The 24,351-nt window shown below is 34.8% G+C and overlaps 2 protein-coding genes across 2 annotated transcripts; one reads left to right on the top strand and one right to left on the bottom strand.

Annotated features, from left to right (window-relative positions):
• Positions 1-49: 49 nt before the first annotated feature.
• Positions 50-15,682, top strand: LOC145635288 (anaphase-promoting complex subunit 4-like). Its single transcript, XM_081686572.1, has 20 exons — positions 50-92; positions 307-395; positions 522-633; positions 1,701-1,792; positions 3,572-3,655; positions 3,947-4,186; positions 5,507-5,581; positions 6,009-6,160; positions 7,110-7,270; positions 7,353-7,453; positions 7,531-7,605; positions 8,682-8,861; positions 9,378-9,460; positions 9,553-9,651; positions 9,880-9,984; positions 12,190-12,328; positions 13,477-13,704; positions 13,824-13,976; positions 14,935-15,016; positions 15,153-15,682. Exons 2-20 carry the CDS (start codon positions 327-329, stop codon positions 15,254-15,256), a joined length of 2,334 nt encoding a protein of 777 aa, XP_081542698.1. The 5' UTR covers positions 50-92; positions 307-326; the 3' UTR covers positions 15,257-15,682.
• Positions 15,683-15,883: 201 nt separating this feature from the next.
• On the bottom strand, positions 15,884-21,715 carry LOC145636314 (calmodulin-binding protein 60 B-like). The gene is made up of 9 exons (XM_081687840.1): positions 21,551-21,715; positions 20,143-20,333; positions 19,239-19,314; positions 18,885-18,949; positions 18,198-18,691; positions 17,915-18,075; positions 17,634-17,837; positions 17,073-17,307; positions 15,884-16,929 (listed from the first exon to the last, which is right to left on the bottom strand). Exons 2-9 carry the CDS (start codon positions 20,286-20,288, stop codon positions 16,385-16,387), a joined length of 1,926 nt encoding a protein of 641 aa, XP_081543966.1. The 5' UTR covers positions 20,289-20,333; positions 21,551-21,715; the 3' UTR covers positions 15,884-16,384.
• Positions 21,716-24,351: the final 2,636 nt, after the last annotated feature.

Below are 24,351 nucleotides of genomic sequence, written 5' to 3'. Positions count from 1 at the left end.
GTTCTCCAACACGACGTATAAAACCCTCCAAAATCCCGCCTTTTACTTTCAATACTGCTGCTATAATTTCTTGCTACACTCCTTCTCTTCAGGTTTTTTTTCCCAAATTCCCCAATTTTTTTTGCTAATTTAATCATATTCATTTGCATTTCTTCAACACCTAATTTCACATATTATGAATTCATCGTTTAATTTTAAAATTTGTATTTCTAATCAATTTATTCTACTGAACTTGTTCAAACTCAATTAGGGTTTTAAATTTGATTATTTTGTGATTTCTGGGATTAATGTTTCTGAATTTTGCAGAGATTAATCAATTTTTGGCAATGGAAACCGATGAATCAGAACGAGTTCTTCCTTTTCAGCTTCAATTTGACAAACCAGCGCCTTCTCAGGTTCTCTTTCTCTCTCCTACAGTCCTACTATTACTAGTTTTTGAAAGTTTAAATAAATTTAATTCTTCAATTTGATTTTAACACAATGTTGTTGTTGAATTTGATTATATCTATGCATTTGATTAGATAAAACTGGCTGAATGGAATCCAGAAAAGGATTTATTGGCAATGGTGACGGAGGACTCGAAAATTATACTGCACCGCTTTAATTGGCAACGATTATGGACAATTTCACCTGGTATGTGTGTTTATTTTGGCTCCATTTCCCTGTTATGAAATCAGAGCATTGATTTGTTGAAAAAAGTTTAGGGGCATTGGTTTTTGCTAGGAGTAGTCGTCGTTATTTCATTGAATTAAAATTCACCTTTGTTGGAGTATATGGTGTGAGAATTAAGATCACGAGTGGGAGTTTGTAGATTGTGTCGTGTTAATCAAGTTGGGAATTATTGGATAATTCTAATTTGGATTAGTTTGGAGTGAATTTTATGGATTGGAACTTAGGTTAATATGAGTAACATTTTATGGTGAAGAAATACATTGTATGACTTAAATCATGGAATTTACGACGTGAAAGTTGAAAAATGGTAGATGTTTGCAAGCATTATGTGGTAGAAGCCTAGAAGGAATATATTAATTGATTAAAGAAAAGTTAATGAAATATGTGTGTCTTTTATTAAGAGAATTGCCATGGTCCGGTCCATAATAATACAACCTCTAAAATCAGCAATAGTTATGCTCTTTAATTTATTATAAAAATAGCTTATCTGCAATTTTACTGATGGTTTCACGGATGGATTTTAGTTCATGAGTACAACTCCCCCAATATAGTTTCTGCTAGAAAGTCTGTCTAATTGTGGATTTCTTTATTGTGTTCACCTTATGCCATTCTCCCTTGTGGTAATGCTTATAAAATTGGTTAAGTATTTTAAGAGGCAATAAATCTTCTTTTACTTCTTAGGTATTGAATTTCTTTGGCAGGTGCTTTATTGAATGTTCTGCGTCTTATATGCTTTCCCTTCTAGTATTTTATTCTGTAAATGTGAATGTATATATATATATATATATATATATATATATATATATATATATATATATATATATATATATATATATATATATATATATGTATATATATATATACATCCTGCAGTCTCTGTGTAACTTTGACTTGGTGATACTCTGGTTCAATAATACCTTTTGTTTTATATGATCTGACTAAATATTATGAGTACAATTTACTGTGGACCATACTATTAGAAGAATCTTTAAAATCTGACTTTAATTGATGTTTCTAAATCATCTTAGGAAAGTGTATAACATCATTATGTTGGCGTCCTGATGGTAAAGCAGTAGCTGTTGGCCTTGAAGATGGAACCATATCGTTGCATGATGTTGAAGTTAGTACCTAAGATGTTGAAGTATTATACAGTTGCTTTTTATTACTCTGCGCCTCATCATCATCTTGTTCTTCCATAGTATGTTTATTAATTTATTATTATAAATTTTCTGATTACTCTCCTAGCTTTACTATTCTGCTTTTTTCTGATTTGCGAGATTTGTTGAACATGACCTGTCTATAGTTTTTATGCAATGCTTAACATTGCTTGCCTGTTCATTTTGTTTCTCTCATTATGATTTAACTTCTTGATGCTATTCTTTGATTTACATGTTCTATGAGATTTCTAGTGACAGTGTTTGGGTGTGTATGTGTGTCTCCCTATCACTCTTCTTTTTAGGGATGGGGCAGGGGTGAAATGAGTATACTATTTGATCTATCTTCCACAAGGATATCCTGTATCTGCTTTTACTAGGTTGGTTGTTCAACTTTCCCCCTATCCTTCTCACAAGTGTACTTCTGAGTTCTGACCTTCTCTTTCATGTACTCTAAACCCAAACGTAACTAACAGCTTTATAAGTAATAAGTACATAATGCCTCAGCTTTTGGCACTTTTTGCCTGCGAATTCAAGCGTACTCAAAAGGTCCCCATTACCAACGTATCATCATGGTGAATACCTGGCACAAAATTGGTTCTCTGTATAGACTCTTGGCACTAAAGTTTCATGTATCCATGATCATAACGGTGTGATTTTAGTCTTTGAGGGAGTATATTGTGTTTTAAAGTTTTGAACCTTCCAACCTCTCTGTGTAGATTTAAAAGATATATCTTCTAAAAGATGGTAGGCCTCAGTTTTCTCTTAGACGCCAAACTAAAGTAGCATGTTTGACCCAAAATTGGTAGATATATAGGAAGGCAGATTTAATTCATGATCTGTATCGGCATGTATTTCTCAGTGTTGGAAAAGACTGTTGGTGCACTGAGGCAATTGATGTCCTAAGGCCTTTGCACAAAGCACAGGTGTATTGTATAATTAATTCCTGTTCCTGCAAATGCAGGTTGTACGATGGACTCTTGGTTCTGCCATTTTATGGTGTTAAAAGAGTGGGTTCCTGGTAGTTGAGTCCATGCTCCATGCCTCCATGGTTAACAGAATTAAATTTAAATTCTGCATTAAGAGAAATAAAAAGAAGTGGTGATATGTCTTCATGCCTGAGTGCACCTCATCACAAAAACCTCACCAAGACCTTGATTATATAAACAATGGCAAAGGATATTCTAAACTCTTGATTATTTCAAACACCGATATATCTTAGAAGAAAAATTATTTCAACCTTCTTGAGTATATAAATAATGGCAAAAAATGAAATACAAAATCTTTGATGTGAGGTTTTTTGGAAGGCATATTAATTAGGAGATAAATATTATTGATCGTGAGCTATTAAGAACCTAGATGACCTCAATAGTCAATACTAGAGAATGATTTCGTTTTTGTCTATTTCCAACAGAATCTATGATTTAATATTCTTTGATATTATAGCCTACCTTGCTTTTATAATCTAAACTTGAAGAAAAGCATTTAACAGTTTTCCCAAGTTACAGCTTCTCCTGAAAGACTTGGTTCCCTCACTTTACCTGTCTATTGTAGGTTAAATTAGTTCTTTTGTGCTATGTAGTTGTGAAACTTTCTCCAACAACTCTGTGCAGATTTTATGAATGAGGAGTTTGTGCTGAAATATATGTATATATATTTCGTGGTGACAACTAATTGTTGAGAATTTTCTTGATATTAATAATATATACTATTATCTTTCATTCTGAATGCTTCTATTACTGCAGAATGGGAAACTATTAAGAAGCATGAAGTCTCACACTGCTGCGGTAGTTTGTCTTAACTGGGAGGAGGATAATGGACTTGGACAGGTGACTAGAGCTTATAATTGTTTTTTAAAATTTATTTATCTTGTACTATTTCTTGCTATCAAAATTCATCCAAACCCCTCAGATTGGAATAGATAAAAAAAACTTTCATCAACCCAAAAAGAAAATGGAAGTGCTTTGTGACTTGATGCCCAAGTCATTTTATTCTTATGTTGCAAGGATGCATATTTCGTTGTCTTTTTATTTTAGAATTCTTTTTAGTCATAGTATATAACTATATTTCATATTCCCTTGTATTATAACTACATGTTTTATTTATTTATTATAATCCAGGATAATGAAGACAACACCGTGTCTTATGAAGATCGTACATTGCGTTTCTTCCCTCCTGCTCCAAGAGTCCCACGGATGCCAGGAGTAGTATCTGGAGATTCCACTCTTATAGATAACACTGAAGATTCGTTTCAGGATCTGCTAAATGCTTCGCATCAACGATTTAATATTTTATGCAGTGCTGATAAAGATGGAAATGTTTGCTTTAGCATATTTGGTATATTCTCCATTGGAAAAATTGTGAGTAACTTAATTGCCTTATGCGCTATATTGGAGCTGAATTCAAATATTATGAATGTACCATTAGCTTTCTTATTTATTTTTAGCATCTTTAATTTGGTTAGCTATCAGCTTTGGTTAGAAGACTTAGAACTGGTAAAGATACACCTGAATGAAGCCAGCTTGAAACAAAGGGACTGGTAACCAATATTTTATCATCTGCAAGTAGGTATTACCTGGATGAGGGAGTCAGATGTGAAGTTTTTTAGGTTTACCCATAGGGTCAATGGTTTGTAGCATTAGTTAATGTAGAAACAAAAATTAGAAGTTAAAAGTTGTTCTAAAAGGGTGAGAGTAGTAATATCCATATACGAGTTTAGTTTTTCTTTTGTAGGGTAGAAGTTTGACTTTTTGTTATCTAGATACAAACCAAAAGATTGGGGTTTTTTCAAGCATTTTCCAGCTGAAATTGGAACTGCATGTTACCTGAATTGATCTGATACAATGTGTAAACTAGCTTCTTCTGATTGACAGGTAGTTGTGCTTATTTGTAATGTCTTGACCAGTTGACCTATATGCATAACTTGTTGCATTCTTTCGAGAATATGAAAGTCATGTGTCAGGTCAATCCTCAGACACAATTCAGAGATCGCTCTTCCTCATCCACCTATATCATAATAAAATTTCACACAGCTTGAAACCTGTGCTTCTTAAAATCAATCATCGCTTATTGTTTATAAAATAACATTACTGAAATAAAAATATTCACTTCAAAACATCGGCTTTAGTTAAATTCTGTAATCAAAGCCTACTAACATCAAATAATGTTCTTGCCATTATAATTTCTTCAAATTTACTGGACAAGAGTCAGTGAGTCACATAAGGCCCATGTTATTTTTGAATGACGAGAGTATCATTTATTTTACAACTCTGGTTTCTAATAGGCTATAATATGCTAACTACACCTTATTTTCCTACTTTGTGACTACTCCTGGAAGTAATGGAATGCCTTAAATTATATTAAATGAGAAAGGACTAAAAGTCATGGACTTATCACTTAATGTTCATGTCCTGATCACTTGATAATTGCCTGTTTTGTTTTTGTGAAGGAAAATGACAGCATCTTTTAGTATGGCTACAAGTGAGATACACTGTTCTAACTTCTAACCTTTCCGAAGCTCATTTGTGGGATTTAATATGAAGTGTGCTCTCGTCTTTGGAAGTTATATAGAATCTTGTGTTTCACATGGCTCTGTTTGATTTAGTCAATTATTTTTTTTCCTGCAAATTATCATTTTTACTAAATTTTACCATTCCTGACATCAATTGGGTTTCTGCCAGAATATACACAATTTGTCTCTTCCAGTACTTGGCAATCAAGTAGCATTTCAGATCCTGCATGCTTCCATTTATAAGGTGAGTACCTTCAAAAGCAATCTATCCTTCAAATGTTCTCTGATATTTTCCTGACTCCAAAATGTAAATAGTGAGTAACAATCTAAATTGGTATGATTAAGAATATTTTAAGCTTCTTTTATGGATGAATCAGTTAAAGAGCTAAGTTTACATTTGGACACACAACTGTTTAAAGTATGATTACTATATGCATGTGTGCTCCCTATTTGTTTAATATTTCTTTTGAGGTGTCAAGTTTGAAAATATAATTTCCATTTCAAGGAATTCAATCTAGGGTTATTTAGTCTAAAAACTGACATTTAGGTACAGCATGCTGATTCTCTTTCACATTTACCTACAATGCATATTCATTTAGCCTTTTTCGAGTTTTTCCTATGAAAATGAACTTAATTTGTGAATTCTAATTTCTTCCTTCCTCTGGAATTAGATTGCTTTGTCGAAGGATTTTTGTCGTTTGATCATCGTCTGCTCTGGAGAAATTTCTTCCAGCAGTAGTGATTTCAATCATGGGCCAATGTCAGGAAATAAAACTGAGGGTATGCATTGCTTGGTGCTGGACACCTCTATTTTCCGGAAAAGGTAATATGCACTTTGAAGATATTGAAGTTAAATGGGATCTAGTTTTTGTAGCACCTCCTGATTTAGATCACTCTACTAGAAGTCTAGAGATATTTCCTATTGGCACACTTGTTCATTCATTTAGTGGTCTCATGTCCAAATCATGATATTGACACTTAAGAGCCGTGGTTTCTATTCTCATGCTTATCTCGTCCTTGCTTCAAGTACTAGTGTCATATCTTGGAACTCGAGAGTCATGGTTCTCTGTGTTTAAATGTATTAGCATGATGATTTTCCAATTAAGTAATGCATGCGGATTGTTGTGTTTGAATCCCCTTATCTCTACTACTGGGGAGTTGGCCTTGATTATAACTCTTTCTTTAATGCCACTTGTAATAACATCAGTGAACATGCAGATGCAGATATCATCACTTCCTTGGTACAGTCTTGTAAATTGGATGTGGTAGTTTCATTAGCCATTCTGCATCTCTATCTTTCAGATGGGAAATCCTGAAAAAAATTTAAGCTAAACAGTTGATGTAAGAGTCTAAGAGAAACTTCAAGAGGAACGGAAATAGTCTACACTGGTACATTGATTATATGGTTTGTTATAGCTATTTTGTGGTTGAAACTTGAAAGCACTTGGACTTGATATAGAAAGTAATATTCCAGCTAGCTAAATCTGCTAGTTGCTCTGTGTTGGACATCACGTGTGTGTAAATTCTGGAGAAAAGTTCATCGGCCATTTAGAAATTGTAACATTAACTGTTCATTTTTAATTGAATGGTTTCCCTTAATATTAAAATCATGCGTACATACATTAAAAAAAAATAATAATAAATAAAATAAACATTTTGAATCATATGTGCTTCATGCTAGCCTTGTTTTCAAAATTTCAAGTTTAACCAGCTTTAATTAATGTGAAGGAGTTTAAGAATTTGCATTTTGCTGAAGATCATACTTTTTGTAGGAAACAAGAGCTTCATCAAATCGCTCAACAAGCTTCCAGCATTGAAGATTTGACTGAGGTCATTCGAGCATCACTTTCAATCATGTATAAGCAGTGGTGTGATGCCATGCAGATATTCCAAGACAAATTTCATTCTTTATCTACACTAATTGTTGACCACGGTAATCTTAATGTGGACCACACTACAGCACATCTACATTTATTTTTGACTTTACTCTAGACCTCCGTCTGTTTCATTTATAGGACTGGACTCATCGCCTCAAGAGGAGTTTTTGAGTCTTCTAGGAGGCGCTCGAACTAGTCCACCGGTTCATCAATTTCTGGTCAATTCTCTTGGTGAATCGGTATGATGAACTCACATGGTGTGTGTATGGGGAAGGGGCAAAAATTTAGATACTTATTCTTGTTTCATTCTGAATAGGGACTCAAGCGAGTGATGAAGGCTGTATCTAGTGCAGGAAGTGAACTTCAGCTTATTCTCCTTGATCATATCCAGGTACACCTCTTTTCCACTCCTTTCACTCTCATCTCATGGTTGTATACTTTTAATCATCTATTCCATTAACCTCTTGACATATTTAATGGTAATATCAATTAGAGATATTAGTAAGGGCACAATTCTGTCCTCCATTCTCTCCTCTAATAAGGTAAATTATAAAAGCTAAGTAATATCTACATAGTATGTTGCAAAGTAAAGGGAGACTTATTAACCTAAAGGTGCCTCCTCATGTCTCTTTTATCTTTTTCTCATTTTAGCCTACCTAGACTCTCCAGTTATTGTGTTGAAGTTTGTCTGACGGATTCTGGCTATATGCTCAGTATTTGGTGTTGTTACATCTGAATTCCTTAAATTTCTGATTGTCTTGTGCTGAATGACCTGCAACTTCTCTTGCTTGTAAAGGCCTCAAGTGAGGCTTATTTTCTACAAAACTTCTAAACTCCTTGAACTTCTACAAAACTTTACACCCTCTCCTAAGAATATAGATTACACACAGGGAAATTTTCAGATGGTGGAATTTAGAATAAGGATCTTAGTATTACCCATTTGCTATAAAATATGTGAACATCTTGAAGCATGATAATTATCACAGAAATTACATTTTAAACTGCCATATGATTTGCCCCTTTATCTTACCATGAACTATAATGTAAATTGTAATCCAGGCATGTGCTAATAAACTGTTATATTTTGCAAAGATTGGCTGCACATTCCTTGAACCCTTTTGAAACATGGTGTGGCATACTTTTGACTCACTTTGAATGTAAATTAGGATTAAGAAAAGCAAAACTGATAAAACTTATATAAGCCTTTGTTTCGAAATCAGCATGCTCATTCCTTGTCTCCATCATTTTCACAATGCCTCTTAAGAGGCTCTCAACAGGTAAAATTAGGGGAGTTGGGTGTATGTAGCCTTACCTTTGTAGTAGCTCAACCAATTTATTAGCCGTTTTGATATATTTCGTTGTAGTCCAAATTCCAAAAGTCAAGAATATTAGCTTTTTGGGAAATGGACAGACTCCTTCCATAATTGCTGCAAAACTGTTAACCATCATTACCTCTACTTTGATCAGCCAGCAGCAGAAATTATTGGATTTAGAATGGGAGAACTAAGAGGTCTTTCAAGGTGGCGGGCACGCTATGGTGGCATTGGCCTGGATGAAAAACTTATAGATAATGCAACAGAAAAAGTAGGAATGTTGCTTGTACAAGTAGTGCGCTTTGTGCAGATTCTTTCGTCTGTTTCCCAGCAGGTATGCTTGCTAAAGGTCCTTTTTTTTGGCTTTTTCTTCAATAATTTTTTTGGCTAAGCTCTTTTGTACAGACAAGAATGTATAATTGTATGATTCAATTTTCACAATTGTTCATTAGCATGTTTCTTTAGAGTCACTCTTAGGCAACTCTTCACCTATCTAAGTTATTCTTCAACCCCAAATCTCAAACCTATTTTCTCCAACTAAAGCCAGAACTAAAACTTCATCACCTTCAGAAAATTCCTATGAAACCTATCATATCAAATAAAATTGTTATGTTTTTTGAAGTTCTTTGCTGTTGATTTACAACGAGGAAGAAGCTGAAGATAAATTCCTCTGAATCTACCCTCTCCTCATAGACCCATAAGTATCAAAACTGTCACTCTGTCAGCTTGTTCAGAAGTCCCAACTGGCCCTATCAATCCCTCTCATCAAGTCTTTAAAGAGTGGTCAGCTTGATAAGAATTTATGTCACTTTCTCTTTTTCTTCATCCTGTTTTAATTCTTCTCCTTCAGTTCATAAATTTTTTCAGCTGGCTGTCAAGGTGTATAAAGATACTTATGTCAGAATCTAGTGATCAGCTTCCAGCATACAACAGGTATCTAGCTTTACTTTTTAAAAATGGTATTTGAAAAGTTGATTGGCCATGTGTCTCTCTTGTAGTTACGTTTCTTAGCTTGCACTTTGCAGCGAACTTGTAATAATGTTTTTGAAGTTTCTCTATGATCGGGATCCAGTAAAGCTGCTGCTGGACCAATCTATGGTTGATCATTATGTACAACTTGATTCGTAAGTCATCTAAGCACTGGAAAGTTAAATGCCTTTTTCAACCCTGTTGCTCTACTGTTTCTTTCTCTACCTTTTAGCAAACTCCTCCCACCCCCATCTCACTTTGATTGTTTGACAACCATGTTGGAAAAACATAAGACTCAAAGCAATTTTTTATGCTTTCTGGTTGCCTGAAGGAACAGATCGTATGTACTTCAGATTATTAGTCTCATATTGCTATTGCCTCAGGGATACAACACAGCGAGTTGAAGAACTTGTTAAATTAGGGGGGTTTGCTGATACTGAATGCCTGCACAGAACCTTAGCTAAAGAATTCCAGTATATGGAATCCAGGTATCTCTTTGTATCAATTAGTAACCTTATTTTTATTTAGAACATTATATGTACTCCCTTTTGTCTCTTTTTGTAAGCACTATTTATGTTTAGTGCTCCCTCCTTCTCATAATACAATGCCTCTTTGGGTTTTTACGCGGGAATTAAGAAAGTTATAAATTCCTTAAAACTAATGATTAGAAATACATATGTGTATGTAAGGTTAGAAAGAGATTGAGAGAAGAAAAAATCGATAAAATTAATCCCAACTTTTGCCCATTCGCTCAAAAAGTCAAAATGATCCCAACTATGAATTATTTTTAAACAATCCAAACTTCAGGGGTAATTCGCTTTTAACGGACCCAACCGGTTACCCAACCTATTACAGCAGGTTAAGGGACACGTGTCACCAAGTGATTGGTTGAGAAATTTAGAAGAAAAAAAAAACCTTTTTTAAGAAAATTAAAAAACCCCAGCCCCCATTATACGTCCGTACATACGCAATCTCACCACCACCCTTGGTCGTTTCCGGAAGCCCCTGCTGCCATCCCCCGCCGCGGGCTGTGCAAGCCTTACCCAAATTGAAAAAACTCACTCTCTCTTTCCTCTGTAACAACAATGGCAACTACTACGTCGCGCCATCATCAATCCTTTTTCTCATCTTCTTCCTTCGCTTTATCTTTTCCAACTTTTTCATCGCAATCCGAAATTCTCTTCCACTGATCATCTTCTCCTACGAGAATCAACATCTGCGACTCTTCTCCTCAAACGACGTCGTGATCGGTACGATTCTCAACCGATAGCCTACCGACGTCGCCGAATAGATCCTTGAATCGTGGTGGATTTAGGGGAGGGGGACTGGTTTCGGCGATAGGTGGTGAGGAGGGGATTGCGAGAGGTGGGGGTGGGGGCTGCGCTGCCGGCGGGTGGGGGGATGGCAGCGGGGCTGTGAAAACTGTGGCAGTGGGTGGTGATACGAGCGTGGGTGGGGGGCTGGGTTTTCTTTCCTTTTTTTTTGGTTTTTTTTTATTATTTTTTCAACCTATTAAGTGTTGACACGTGTAACTGAAAAAAAAAAAAAAAAAAAAAAAAAAAAAAAAAAAAAAAAACCTCTTTTTCAAGTTACAGGTCACTTGGGACCAATAAAAATTAATGACCCCCAAAGTTCGGATTATTTAAAAATAATCTGTAGTTGGGATTATTTCGAGCCAATTGGCAAAAGTTAAGATTATTTTGAGCAATTTTCCTAGAGAGAAAGAAAAAGTAATTGGAAATAATTGAAGAGATAGAGATAAAGTGTAATTGATATTGAAAGTACAGAAAAGAAAAGGAAAAAAGATGACAACTCATTAAAAAGAGGGTAATAATGTCAACCTTTAAATCGAAAGAGGCATTGTATTTTGATTTACCAAAAAGAAAATAAGGCATTGTATTATGAGATGGAGGAGTACAATTTTTAAATATTTGGGTAGGCATATTTATTAAGAAAAATAGTGGGACCATATATGGTTTATGAGAGGGTAAAGTAGAGGGAGGAGTGGAGGACCAAATGATCATTAATGGGATAAGGTATACATTTAGGGACATACTAATATAGAAATTGGAGTATGCAAAAAGGGTTCGAGTATTTTTTTTATTGTCCGAGGAAAAAATTTCTCTTTAGTTTCTCATGCCTTGCCCTTTTTGTTTATCTGAAAAAAAATATTCTTCTGTGCTCTTTTTATTTTTACTCCCTCTATCTCTTAATACAAAGTCTCTTTTGGTTTTTATGCGAGAATGAAGAAAGTTGTAAATTCTGTAACACTAATGATTAAAAATACATGTTTGCATGTGGGGGTTAGAGAGATATATAGAGAAAAAAAAAAGTAGTTGGGAATAATTGAAGAGATAGAGAGAAAGTATTGGAAATTGATGTTAAAATAATGTCAAAAAATACAACCTTTAAATAGAAAGAGGCATTGTATTTTGATTTACCCAAAAAGAAAATGAGGCTTTGTATTAGGGGACGGAAGGAGTATTATATAAAATATTTTTTTGTTTTTGTATCCAGTGTGTTGTTGGAAAATATTAAATTGAAAGATGTTACCAGTTGTGTAGTTGTCACCCATAGATGTAGTTGCTGTGCTTAGAGTAGAATGTCCTCAGATCTGTTTGTTAACATTGCAAGAATTTCTTATTTTTGGATTTACTCCTTCCTTTATTTTAATGTAATGTCACACTTTCCAGTTTCAAGGAGGCGTTCAATATGCCCTATATAACCATTTCAAAGGAGATAATATGTGAGCAGATGCTGCCTCTCTACTCTTTCCAATCTTCATCGCCATCCACCCATTGCAGTGTTCCGACATCAATATCATTTTATTGGGTAAATGCTCTGTTGTACATAATTTGTTACCAATGTTAGTTTTTTATATTCCAGACAAGCTTGCAACTAATACAATTTAGCAGCTTCTGGACTGCAAGTGAGTTCATCTCCAAATGTTCTCATAGACGCCTGCTGAGTTTTTTTTTATCCTGAATTGTTTGTGTGCTTTACCTGGTCAGTTATGGTTGTCTTGATTAAAGGCAATATGTCATTATGTCCCTAGAATTCGCACCCAAAGCTGAATAACATAGCATCAGTTTGTAAATTATGTCATTATAGGAAAGAATAACACAGCGAATGACTCTATAATAGGCCCCTGAAAGGGAAAAAAATTTATTAAAAGGCTGAATAATGTAGCTTCAGCTTGTAAGTTTGTTTCTGTTAAGCAAAGAATAGCTCATCAAATTGTCTTCACATAGATCTGTTGTGAATAGCTAACTGGTTAATAGGCATCTGTAACATAATACTTCTGAGAAATGCCTCTCTCCTTTTGCACAAGATATGATTGGAAATATCGCAGCTTACCCTGAATTGACAGATCTATTCATCTCTAGTTCCCTTTTTTTTAAAAAAAGATTAAAATATACTGTGTATGGTTTGACTTGTTTGATTAAAAGAAGATTAGAAATGTTATCCCTTATTTTCCTCGTTTGTCTCCCACTTAAACCTCCCTGTGAATTGGGATGCATGGAATCAAACCTATTTAGCACCCATATTCTCACTGGGCAACTCTTATGCCCCTATTAAATTGTTGCTAACTTGCTATGGAGTGCAATTATTTGCTGTGAATTGTAGAAGAGATTTGGAAAAAAAACAAACAAAAAAAAAAAAAAATTATCTGAGTCCAGTTCGTTATTAAAGAACAATGAACAGAGGAATGTAATAGATGCTGTATACCTAAGATTTATTTACGATTTGGCCACTTGATAAACGAATTTTGTTTATCAAGGTGATAAACTGGGGCTTCCTCCCAAGGTCAAATGTCAGGTCACAGTGCAAACTAGACATTCATTTTCTTTTAGTGTTCTCATGAACATGGGTACCTTGCAAACTTCAAGACTGACATACAATATCCTCTTAAGAGCATCATATGATAGCATCTATTCTGTGTTTTTTTTCCCCTTTTTTTATGCATTGCTTCATTTTAGGATGCTGCCCCTGAATTTTCAGCATGTGAAACCAGTCAAGAAAACCTTGTAGACTACATCACTTTCCAAATACCTGAGTGGTCCTCATCAGATGTTTCAAACTGTATATGCATATTACGGGGAGTTATGAATGAAGCAGGTAATATTAGGAACAAATATACTACAGTTGAAGCCTTGCTGTTGTCTGTGTCAAAGGATTTCAGTTGCATGGATTTATCCCTCTACAAGGTATTTCCATAATACACTTAAAAGCCTTTTTTAGCCCTTGTTTTCTACTTTGGCCAACTTGCTTCATGGAAAGACTTTTTCCCTGAATATTGAGACGGATATGTTTCTCTTTAATACAGGAACGTCAGTTAGTTTTGCTGTTGAATGAAGTAACAGCCGCTTCTGACAGCAGTGGAAATGCTCAGCTCATGATGGTGCCAACAAACGATCTTCCATTTGTATCTATTTCAAGATCAACCAATCAAAATTTTTGGAATTTGGATCAGTTGCAGGTAGGTCTTTCACATGCTGAGTAGTGACTGCTATAGTTTTTTATTTATTATTTCAATGTAAAATTATTTCTCCCTCTGAGTTTGTGATCAGAGGGAGTTAAGAGAAAATGATGTAGACAGGATTCAATCCTAGGTCTTGGGTACTATCAACCCCCAAGAATTTAACCGAGTTAGTTGGCATACACATAGTGACTGCTATAGTGCTATGCTGCTATTGTTATCAGATATCTTCTTCTTGATGACTCCATTTGTTCATTGCCCCAACCTGTAAAACGGTGTATCTGAACAAAGAAGATGGCCTGAACAAATGCCTAGATCTTCTAAACATTAAGAATTTCAATGAAGGATCCTGGCTCCAGTTCTGCGGCGTCTCATGATCCTTTTGTTTTGTCTTTTGGTTCATGAGGCAATGTAATCATGTTCTCCAATAAAGAAGCAATTGGATTAAAAGTGAAGTTGAACATTCAAAAATAAGAGGAATACCAATGGTAAATAAAAGTAAAATAGAATGCATTTTGCTGGATAACTAGCAATTAGTGTTGTATAGGTGAAAATTGTAGTTAGTGACGTATGGGTGATCCCTAGCAACTAGCAATTAGTGACGTATGAGTGACCCCTAGCAACTAGCAATTAGTGAAGTATGGGTGATCCCTGCTTGCATTTGATATGAAAATATCTTAATAGGAAGACTAGTGAAATATTTGTCTTCACTTGTAAGTGAAATAGACATTACTACTTTTTGCTACCAAGATGTACCCTGATTATTGTTTTTTCTGAATTCTTAAAACAGCTAGATCTTGTCTACTAAAAAAGTTGGAATGCTTTTGAAACTTTTTTGTGCTGAATTTTTTCTTACAGAAATTCTTCACAAATTGGGAGCTGTGGGTTGTGATTATGATGTGCATTTTGATTGGTTGAAGTTCTTGATTTTCTAATTAATGCACTTGTATAACTTTAGGATCTTACGTTGCCCTTGCAAATGGAGAGTGCAAAGGTTCGAAGCATACCTCACAATGTGGTTCCACCACTTGCAATTAGTTGTAAGTTATCTTTCTACCTCAAGATTTGCGCATATGGCACTTTATACTTGGATACAGTGATTTTAAACAATTTCTTTTAACAATGATGATGCTGATGAAAATACTTACAAGCATTTTACTTCAAAATTTGCAACAGCATCCAGAGGCGTGGGCTGTGTTTTTGCTGTTCGAAAGCGAGCCTTAGTTTACATTCTCGATGAAGATGAAGAAGAAGAAGAATCAGCCTCAGATATGGATTGAATTATTTGATCATCCAGCACTGTGTTTAGACTCCTCTGAGCAAAAGGAGAGCAGCGGCACTCAAGCTTTAAGCCTCGTAGTTGAAGTTTGTTTTTACAACGTTCAACTATAGAGCATGGAAACTCTGATTAGGTGATCTGGTGGTCTAGACCTGCTTTCAGATGTAGCTGTAAGCCTCGTAGTTGAAGTTTGCTTTCACATCGTTCAACTATAGAGCATAGAAACTCTGATTAGGTGGTCTGGTGGTCTAGTCCTGCTTTCAGATGTAGGGTTTCCCAATCTCTTGTTTTTTATTTGTCATCCTTAACTATTGTTTCCTGTTTATAGTTATGGCCAAACTACCCAAGATAATTCTCTGTAAACGTAGAAGGTGAATACTACTATTTTCAGTTACTGAATTATATAAAAAAAATTAAATTTATCAAAGATCTAAGCAATTTACATAAACAGATGAAAATATGCTAATTGACTTGAATTCTTATGACAGAAACGGGTAGTATATTATGGAATGTAGATTGTTTAATTGTATCAATGCAAAGATGAAAACTTAAACTATACACTACTTGAAAGACAACCACCGAAGCCTTAAAAAAGCAGCAAGTATTCAAGCAAGTGATCAAACAGAAATTCAAAAACAAATGAAAAATTCATTCAAGCATGAAATTCAATCTGGTTGGTAATCTAGCCAACTACCACTGACAGTTATTGCTGCGTTGAATAATAAATACAACGGATTTTTGTTATGTTAGACCTCATCTAACAAGTCATGATACAAACTACAAGTACACAAGGAAAAAAATTGAAGATATAACAGGCCTCTTATTTTAAAGACCTTAATGGAGGTATGTCCATGGAGATATCCAGGGACAAACCTCTAACCCTCCCATTATCGCAGATTATCTTTAACATAAGTATCTTGTGCAACAGCATCTCGACTGAGCTTGATGCCCTTTTATCATCAAGGATCCATAACCAAGCAAGTCAAGAAAGCAGGCATCATCCCACTATAAAATTCAAACAAAGTTTTGAAACTTTGCCTGTGATGAGCATTTGTAGGACATAAGCAAAGTGGGATGAACCGGGAAGCTATGGTAAATAAAGCAGGGTAATCTTAGTAGGGGTTCACATCTATGTATCATCCAACTCGACAAGTTGAGCTCGTCTCTCAGCAGCCTTCTTCCTAACAAAGATTCCCCATCGAAGGGCCGCTTTAAGCTTGAGCCATCCCACAACTGCTTTCCCAGAAGAGCGGCCTCTATCCTCATCAAAATTGAAGTTGATTGCTGGTGATGGTGCATAACCTGCCGGATATGGGTATGCTTCTTCAGCAACGACAGGAGTTTGAGCTTGATGACTACCACCCATCCCAAAGAGGCGAAGCAAATGTTGCATGTCTTCGTGTTCAAGCATCTGATTGCTTCTTATGCGGATTTCATCCTCTGATAGTAAGTGGTAATCAGCATAGTTGGTGGTTCCAACAGGCTGCATTCCAGAGAAAGAGGGTTGTGCTGATCCAAGAGACAATGCATTATTGTTTCTAAGTTGGCTTAGACCCGAAGAGCCCATAAATTGATTTGGAGGCAAAAATGAGGGGGCATCAAACTGTGCAGATCCATTAAGGTTCATTGTTTGTGACTGTGCAGAATATCTTGTCCCCATTGTATCATGTAAACCTGAAACATAAATACAAGCTTGTATTAGTAATGCTATATTTGTTGTTTATATGGTAGTTTTATCGTTTGCTTTGTGAAAAATCCTTTGTAGCAGTGAAAAGGTGAAAAATAAAGATGCTTTTTACAAATGCCAAGAATTTTACCTCCCATCTTGAGATTAGGATCCACAGAAGGCTGCTCCACAGGAGGAGCAACAGGTAAACTGGGTAGCGAGAGTTGATGGTTGTAGAAATTGGGGTTTGGTTGGGAAACTGATGCTTCAGTCCTCGAAGAATCTTCAATAGTGCTCTGCTTTAAGCTCAAGAGAGACTTGCCATCATATTCCACAACATGCATCCAGTTCTCATATGCTTTCTTTATTAAGGAATCTGCATAGACCTGCCAACATAATAGATATTCAGCCAACATATTAAACACATACCTAACCATGCTTAACATGGTTAAGGTTTGCAAAAATCATTCTTCTTCATTCAACCTTGTAAGGTCAATTTCAAGCTGCATATGTTGCATTTATGGTCCAATTCCACAAGTCTTACTCAATTAGGTGATCAATCAATATGCCCGTTTGGATGCAAATATTTAGGCATACATTTTTAAAATTGAAAGCAACATTATCACAAATGGTGAAATGGTAACAGCGAGTGTAAGGATTTTTTTTTTTTATTTGAAAAAAGATAGGGGATTTGTTTCAGAGGAATATTCACCTTCTGAGTGTCCGAAAGCGAGTCAGTTGAGTAGTACTGACCACCAGCAAATAAGCCAATAAACTCATAAATGCTGTTGAAGATTACACCAACTCCTTGTGGACCATCGGGATAGTAGATAAAAACCTTGCCACTAAGTACACACGTCTTTGCGTGCTCCACAAGTGCATCCCACATCTTGTTTGACATGCCACTCCCTAGTATCTACAAAGATTTCAGTTATGTTAGTCAAATTCCTAAGATTGGATAGTCATCAAATAGCAAAAATATAACATTCTTACATTTCGCAGTCTCTGTGGATCTCTGACAACGAACCGCAAGAAATCTTCAACACTAACTATACCAGCTTTATTCAATCTCTTGTGAAAAGCCCCATCTTTCCCAATCTTCTCTAATCTCCAGACTTCATCATTTAGTGCAGGAGGATAGTGTTTTTTGTACACTAGATAAGACAAACACCACAAAAGCGAATTTATTAGATGCAAGGTCAGAGAAGAGGGAGGAAACCTAAGCTGGAAAAAAAAGGAAACACAGGAACACATAGATTAGAGAAAGTCAACTCACATTCCCCTCTATGATCCTTGACAGTGAAAGCTTCTGTCTTTGCTTCACGGATACGAACAACTTCATCATTACCAGTGGCAACCTTCAGACCTAATCTGAACTGTCTGCTTCTTATCCAGCTTGAATTATCAGTGAATGTCAGTTCTCCAAGGGTTCCTACACCTTCTTTCAGTGTCACTTGCACATCTCCAGTTAAAAGGGGCCTCTTTCCTTCACGCTCTTTCACCAAATGACTTTCAAAATCTTCTTGGGTCCAATCAGCATCATCTTCATCATTGAAATCACCTTCAAGCACAACAATATCCAGTTTCGCAGATGATTCTGGACCCGTTGTGACAAGTTGCCCACTATTTGCATCAATTAACACAATGTGGATTGCAGCTCCTTGCTCGCCTTCTACTTTTCCTCCAGTAAAAAGGGGTAGAGAAAGCCTACTTCTAAAATGAAGCTGCAAGTTTCTTCCATCAGGTGCCTCTATCCGCTTGGGAGAAGTCCTACAAAATTGAACAAAGTTCAGCCTTACAGTTCTTTCAAATTATTATTAGGCTACAGCTTTGGTTAGAATTTAAGCTTTTTAAATTTATAAATAATTTGAACTGTGAAACCTTTTAGTTATATTTAGGTGGTATGCAAGAACTTAAGCAAAGCTAAGTAAATTCTCTCAAACATCAATTAGTTGAGTTTTACCTTCCATTTCCAACAAGCCTTGCTGGCCCCAACTTTGCCAAAGCACGTTCAACTTCTTCACTAACCTGTTCATTGTTCATACAGACCGACTATAAGAGAAGTACAAAGCAGCATGTGTCATAAAGTAGATACTTACAGTACACAAGTAGGTAGTTTCTAGTAATTAGTGAGGCCAAGAAGTATAAACTACCCCCTTCCCCCGAAAAATTAGAATGTCAAATTAAAAATGGTTTGCTTCTAGTATAAGAAAGTATTAAAAACCAATTAAGAACAGTATTTTGATTTCAAAATTAATCATCCAAACTTATCCCTTATTAGGAAGCAAAGAATCATACATAAGTTTGATTATCTTACAACTCTCCGAAGAATGGGTTCCAAGGATGAGCAGAGCCTCTGCAAACTATCCACCTTCAAGGCTTCCACAATCACACTGCAGTAGAGTAAAACAATACTTAATACTGAAAAATGTAAGCTCGAGAAACACACGAATCTTGAAGCAAAAACTCAAAGTTAATCCCAAATCCCTATTTTACAAAAACAGTAAACTAATGCATATTTTTTTGTTATTGTTTCCACTAAGCAGTAAACTAATACACAACTTCTCTACTCAAACTAAAGCATAACTCTAGTAGAATTAGAGTACTTAAGCTTTGTCTCGGACTTTGCCTACATTTTGATTTCGTTCAGGAAATTTCAAGTCATATGGTATATAAAGTAAGTTGTACTCCGTAAATTGAATTTAAAATTTATCATATTTATGGTAAACATGTTTAGTATGAAATGTAACAACTAAAGACTAGAAACCACTTTTTTCTAGTTTCCATAAACTAAAACAACAATGAACAAGCCCTTTGTTGATTATATAATTTCATTTCCTATTTTGAAACTTCCAAATCTTCATCTTTCCAAAATTAAACTTCATGTTAAATTAAATAATTAAATTTTATTTTTTTTCTATCAAGAATTACTGAACTAAGATAAGAAAGGAACTTCACAACTTCATTATATAGTGACCACTTTATTACTCAATACAACTCTTTAAAAAAATTAAAACTACAAGAAATAGCTCAATACTATTGAAGATTCAATTTTTAATATTATAAAATAAAATTGACAAAATCAACCAAACACCCAGAAAAATTCATCCAAAACCCAGAAAAAATCAACCATCAAACATCAAAACCCATCAATTCAAACAAAACCAAATCCACCAAATTACACAGTGTAAGAGTAAAGATTAAGAGAAAAAAGAAAGAACCTAGCTAAAGCAGGTCTTTTGCGATCAGGTTGACCATCTTCATCAGCAGCAGTTGAGTTTGAATCCAAAGCTCTTTTCTCTCTCCCACCATTACCACCACCTCCACCACCCATACTATTCGATCTTTCCATATATCTTGTCTGCATTTTATTTTATTTTTTGTCACTTCCCTTTATAAATCAAAAATGGATCTGAACAAACAATAAAACAAAATAAAATAAAAATCCCAGATGCAAAATCTCTTATCTCATCCTAAAGAAAAATACCCAAATCCTCGATTCGAGTTATTATTAATATTATTAAAACTCAATGGAAAAACATGCTATCGGCCGACTAGCCAATAGACACTAGGGGTGTTCAAAAAAACCCGACCCGATTGTCCCGACCCGATTTCCCGATGACCCGGCAAATACCCGATGGGAAATTTGGAGAAAAAAACTGTTTTTTCGGGACGGGTACCCGACCCGGGAAAATTGCTTGTTATCCGGGTCGGGACATGGGCCGCATTTTATGATTCGCGGGTACCCGAATTCCCGAATATAAATTAATATCAAAAAAAAAATACTAAGCCCAGCCCACAATCCCCACATGCCCCTTCTCTTTTGAAACAAAATTAGGGTTCCTTCAATTCCTCACAATCGCCGCTCTCTCTCTCCCTCTCTCTTCCTCTCCAAGTTCCTCTCTGTTCCTGCCTCTATCTCTCTCTTCCTTCTTCTTCCTTGAGGTCCCTCTCTGTTCTTCCTACTTCTCTATTCTCAAACCTCTTCTCAACCGTCTTCTCAACCGCTGCTTTGCCCACCTCCGTCTGAGGCTCGCTGCTGCTTTCCCTAACTCCAACTCCATCGTCAGTGGTCACTAATTCAAGAGTTGGTCAACATCTTTGTATACAACCAAGACTTGCAACAGTACCTTGGGAGCAACAAACCTTTGTATATCGTAGAAGCCTTTGTTTAATTCTTTGTTTACAACCAAGACTTGCAACAGTACCTTGAAGCAAATTAATTACAATTTCTAATTATATTTTCTAATAAATTATATTTCTAATATATTATTATTGAAAAAAGCTTTGTGCAATTGGTTATTTTGTATCTTGGTTGTTCGATTGTGTGGCGTTTGGGTAGTAGATTTAATTTTTTTCATTTTTTTACCTTTTGGGAGCAAATTAATTATAATAATTCAAAAATCCGGGTACCCTATGTCCCGACCCGAATAATTCGGGTACCCGGAACCCGGATACCCGAGATATTCGGGCCGGGACATGGGACAAATAAACAAGTACCCGAAACTTCGGGTACCCGGGTTTTCGGGTACCCGAAACTCCGGGTACCCGGATTTGAACACCCCTAATAGACACTAGTATAACTAAAGAGAGAGTTAAAAAGAGAGCGGGAAAAAAAAAAGTTGGAACCTTTATTATTGGATTGGATTTATTGGTGTTTTGGAAATAAGGTTAGAACATTCAACGAAAGGTCTGGGAATTTTCCTTCAAAACTGACGGCTTTTGCATCAATCAATAAAAAGATGAAAAGAAAAACGCGGTTTTTAAAATGATTTTGTTTTTGTGAGATTTTGTGAATTGAGAGATGTTATGAATGAGCTTATAGCTTATTGGAGGGGGGGTCCTTGACTCTTTGAGAAGTCACTTTCAATATTATATGATATGGATTGCCTAAACTAACCTTATAGAAAATACCAAGATTGGGGTGTATCATAAAATGTTTGTATACCATGTGTGAATCATTCAAGAATAAGATATAGGACAATTGGGGTTCTATTTTGGTGTCGAATAATTCATATTCATTCCAATATTATGTATAATTTATTAATAGAAAGTTGGTAATTTAGTTTGCGTACCGAAAAGAAAAAAAAAGTAAATATATATCTTTATTACTAAGGTATATTGTTATACTTGAAACTCTTATGAAAAAAACAATACAAAAGTCATAAAATATCATAATTAAGAATATTTTTTTTTTTCACTTATTTCATATCTAATAAGAATATTCTAATAACGTTCAATAATATTTATGATAAGGATTGATAATTTTAGAGGAATAAGATAATAATTAATAAATTAAGATAAAAAGGCAAAATGAGATAAGTGAAATTCAAGCAAAACTTTTCTCTGGTTCTTTTTTCAAATTTGTTCTATTGATATGCATTTCACAACATATTGACTTAGGCTTATAAAACTTATTTTAAGTAATGTTATCTTCACCTAAATTTCATTAATCTAATATGTATCTTTCTTTAGTAAATATTCATTATACCGGGTTGTGTTGTGTCATGACTATTGTGTTGTGTCATGACGTGCTTGTGTGCCTAACTTAAATCTCGCTTATCATACTACACTTGATTTTGTCAAGCCGTGTTTTTTCGAGCAGTAATATTCTACCAAAAGTATGGTTTAAACCTACTTTGTACTGTGTTGTCTCGTGCTAGCTTATCCATGCATTTGTCTTGTCGTGATTTTCGTGACTGGTCATGTTGTACACCACTTGACAAATTATCATCTCAATCTTCTTGTTCAAGGTCCGGGTTTGACTTTATACTAAAATCACACAATATGAAGAAGATGGCGTATTCTAATCTATCTTTCATATATTTTTTCGTATCTTACATACAATAACCGATATTGTAATGCCTGCATGCCATTTAGTTTGAAAGGAAGAATTTGATCGAGTAAGTCAAATTTTAAGCTAGAAGGTATTAGAACCCTAATTTTTCACTAATTTGTATATACCGGCCTTATTGACCTATGCAAGTGTTTTTTTTTTTTTTTTTTTTTTTTTTTTTTTTGGGCAATACTGGTCACAATCAACTCTAATTTAAACTAATATATGATGTGTTAACTATTATGTAACTAAATAGCAAATTAGTACACAATACATCAATTAATAATCATTATATTTACCCATTGCTTAATCTTTATTTGAACTTTCAATAGTTGTACTTGGTAATTAGTACAAGTAAAGTTAAGTTGGTTGTGAATTCAATATTTCAATTGTATCTAGTCTCAAATTATCAGCTTATCAAAAATGATTCAAAGAGTAAATTGAGTAAAACTTTGAACATCCAATTTAATTTGTTTTTTTAGCTATAAAATATAAGAAAAATTAGGAGTCCAAAAAAGGATAAATTGCTTTTTGCTGACTCAGAGGCGTTGGTTTTATTGTGGGGCGGCGCTTAAATGAAGATCTTCATACAAATTAACAGGTTTACAGATAGTTGTATTAATTACATCAGAGCCGTTGATTTCATCTGACAAATTACACCCTGATTTTTAGGATTATGCACGTGTATTTTATTACTAAAAGTACTTAATTAAAGAATTTTGGAATTATAATCAAGTGTGATAGTGACTAGGGGATGTTATTGTGGGGTTACCTTTTACTATCGTCCGATTTAATTAATTATTTTGTCGGTTTGATTTGAATATTTTCTGTCTTTTTATTATTCAAATTGAATTTAAATTGAAAAAAGTACACGAACTGTTGATCAATTGTGTGTTTTTATAATATTAAAAATGGTTAATCTTGTGGAATAATTCTTTACATTATTAGATTATTTTTTATAGTACTTATAATTATGGTGTTATTGGCCTCATGAAGACCTCCTATTGTGGTGGCAAATAATTGAATATTGAATTGTTTGTAACACATTGGAGCACATGACACTCATAGCTACATAATTATAGGGTTCGGTTCGAAATTGATTAATTAATTATTATTTCATCAGTGTTAAATTAGTTTACGATATTCTTCATATTCAAAGGCACGTTGTTGTACTAAATCTATACCATGTATTTCTTAAAATTAGGTGTGGTGATCGTAGTACAAATAACCATACAAAAAGGAATGCGTTAAAATTATATTTATTACTTTATAGAGCTTGTTATCATTCTTAGATGCCCACTTGATAGCTATTACCGACTTTGAAAAGAGATCAAGGTGTAAATAGGTAAGACAAACTTTTATAAATGAGGGTATGTTCACATTTACTTAATTTCAGTTCAGTTCAGTTCAGCTCCAATCAGTTCAGTTCAGCTCTTAATTTCCCTCTCTCATAAAATATTCATTTCAGCTCAATTCAGTTCAGTTCCAATCAGTTCAGTTCAGCTCCAATCAGTTCAGTTCAGTTCAGCTCAGTTCAGTAAATGTGAACAGGCCCTGAGTATATTCTAACTGCCTTAATTGATAACTCTTTTCT

Source organism: Chenopodium album, chromosome 6 (genome assembly GCF_948465745.1).
Source record: "Chenopodium album chromosome 6, dcCheAlbu1.1, whole genome shotgun sequence".
In the NCBI taxonomy this organism is placed as follows: domain Eukaryota; kingdom Viridiplantae; phylum Streptophyta; class Magnoliopsida; order Caryophyllales; family Amaranthaceae; genus Chenopodium; species Chenopodium album.
The sequence above is the reverse complement of the archived record's forward strand: the minus strand, read 5'-3'. Positions and strand labels throughout refer to the sequence as shown.

Excerpts from the sequence above, each read along its gene's own strand:
- LOC145635288 (XM_081686572.1), top strand. The coding sequence starts at position 327 with ATGGAAACCGATGAATCAGAACGAGTTCTTCCTTTTCAGCTTCAATTT. Across the intron at positions 1,793-3,571 it reads TATCGTTGCATGATGTTGAA|AATGGGAAACTATTAAGAAG; the intron begins GTTAGTACCTAA and ends CTATTACTGCAG. Across the intron at positions 3,656-3,946 it reads AGGATAATGGACTTGGACAG|GATAATGAAGACAACACCGT; the intron begins GTGACTAGAGCT and ends ATTATAATCCAG.
- LOC145636314 (XM_081687840.1), bottom strand. The coding sequence starts at position 20,288 with ATGCAGACAAGATATATGGAAAGATCGAATAGTATGGGTGGTGGAGGT. Across the intron at positions 17,838-17,914 it reads ATCCACAGAGACTGCGAAAT|ATACTAGGGAGTGGCATGTC; the intron begins GTAAGAATGTTA and ends AAATCTTTGTAG. Across the intron at positions 16,930-17,072 it reads TCCTAATCTCAAGATGGGAG|GTTTACATGATACAATGGGG; the intron begins GTAAAATTCTTG and ends TTTATGTTTCAG.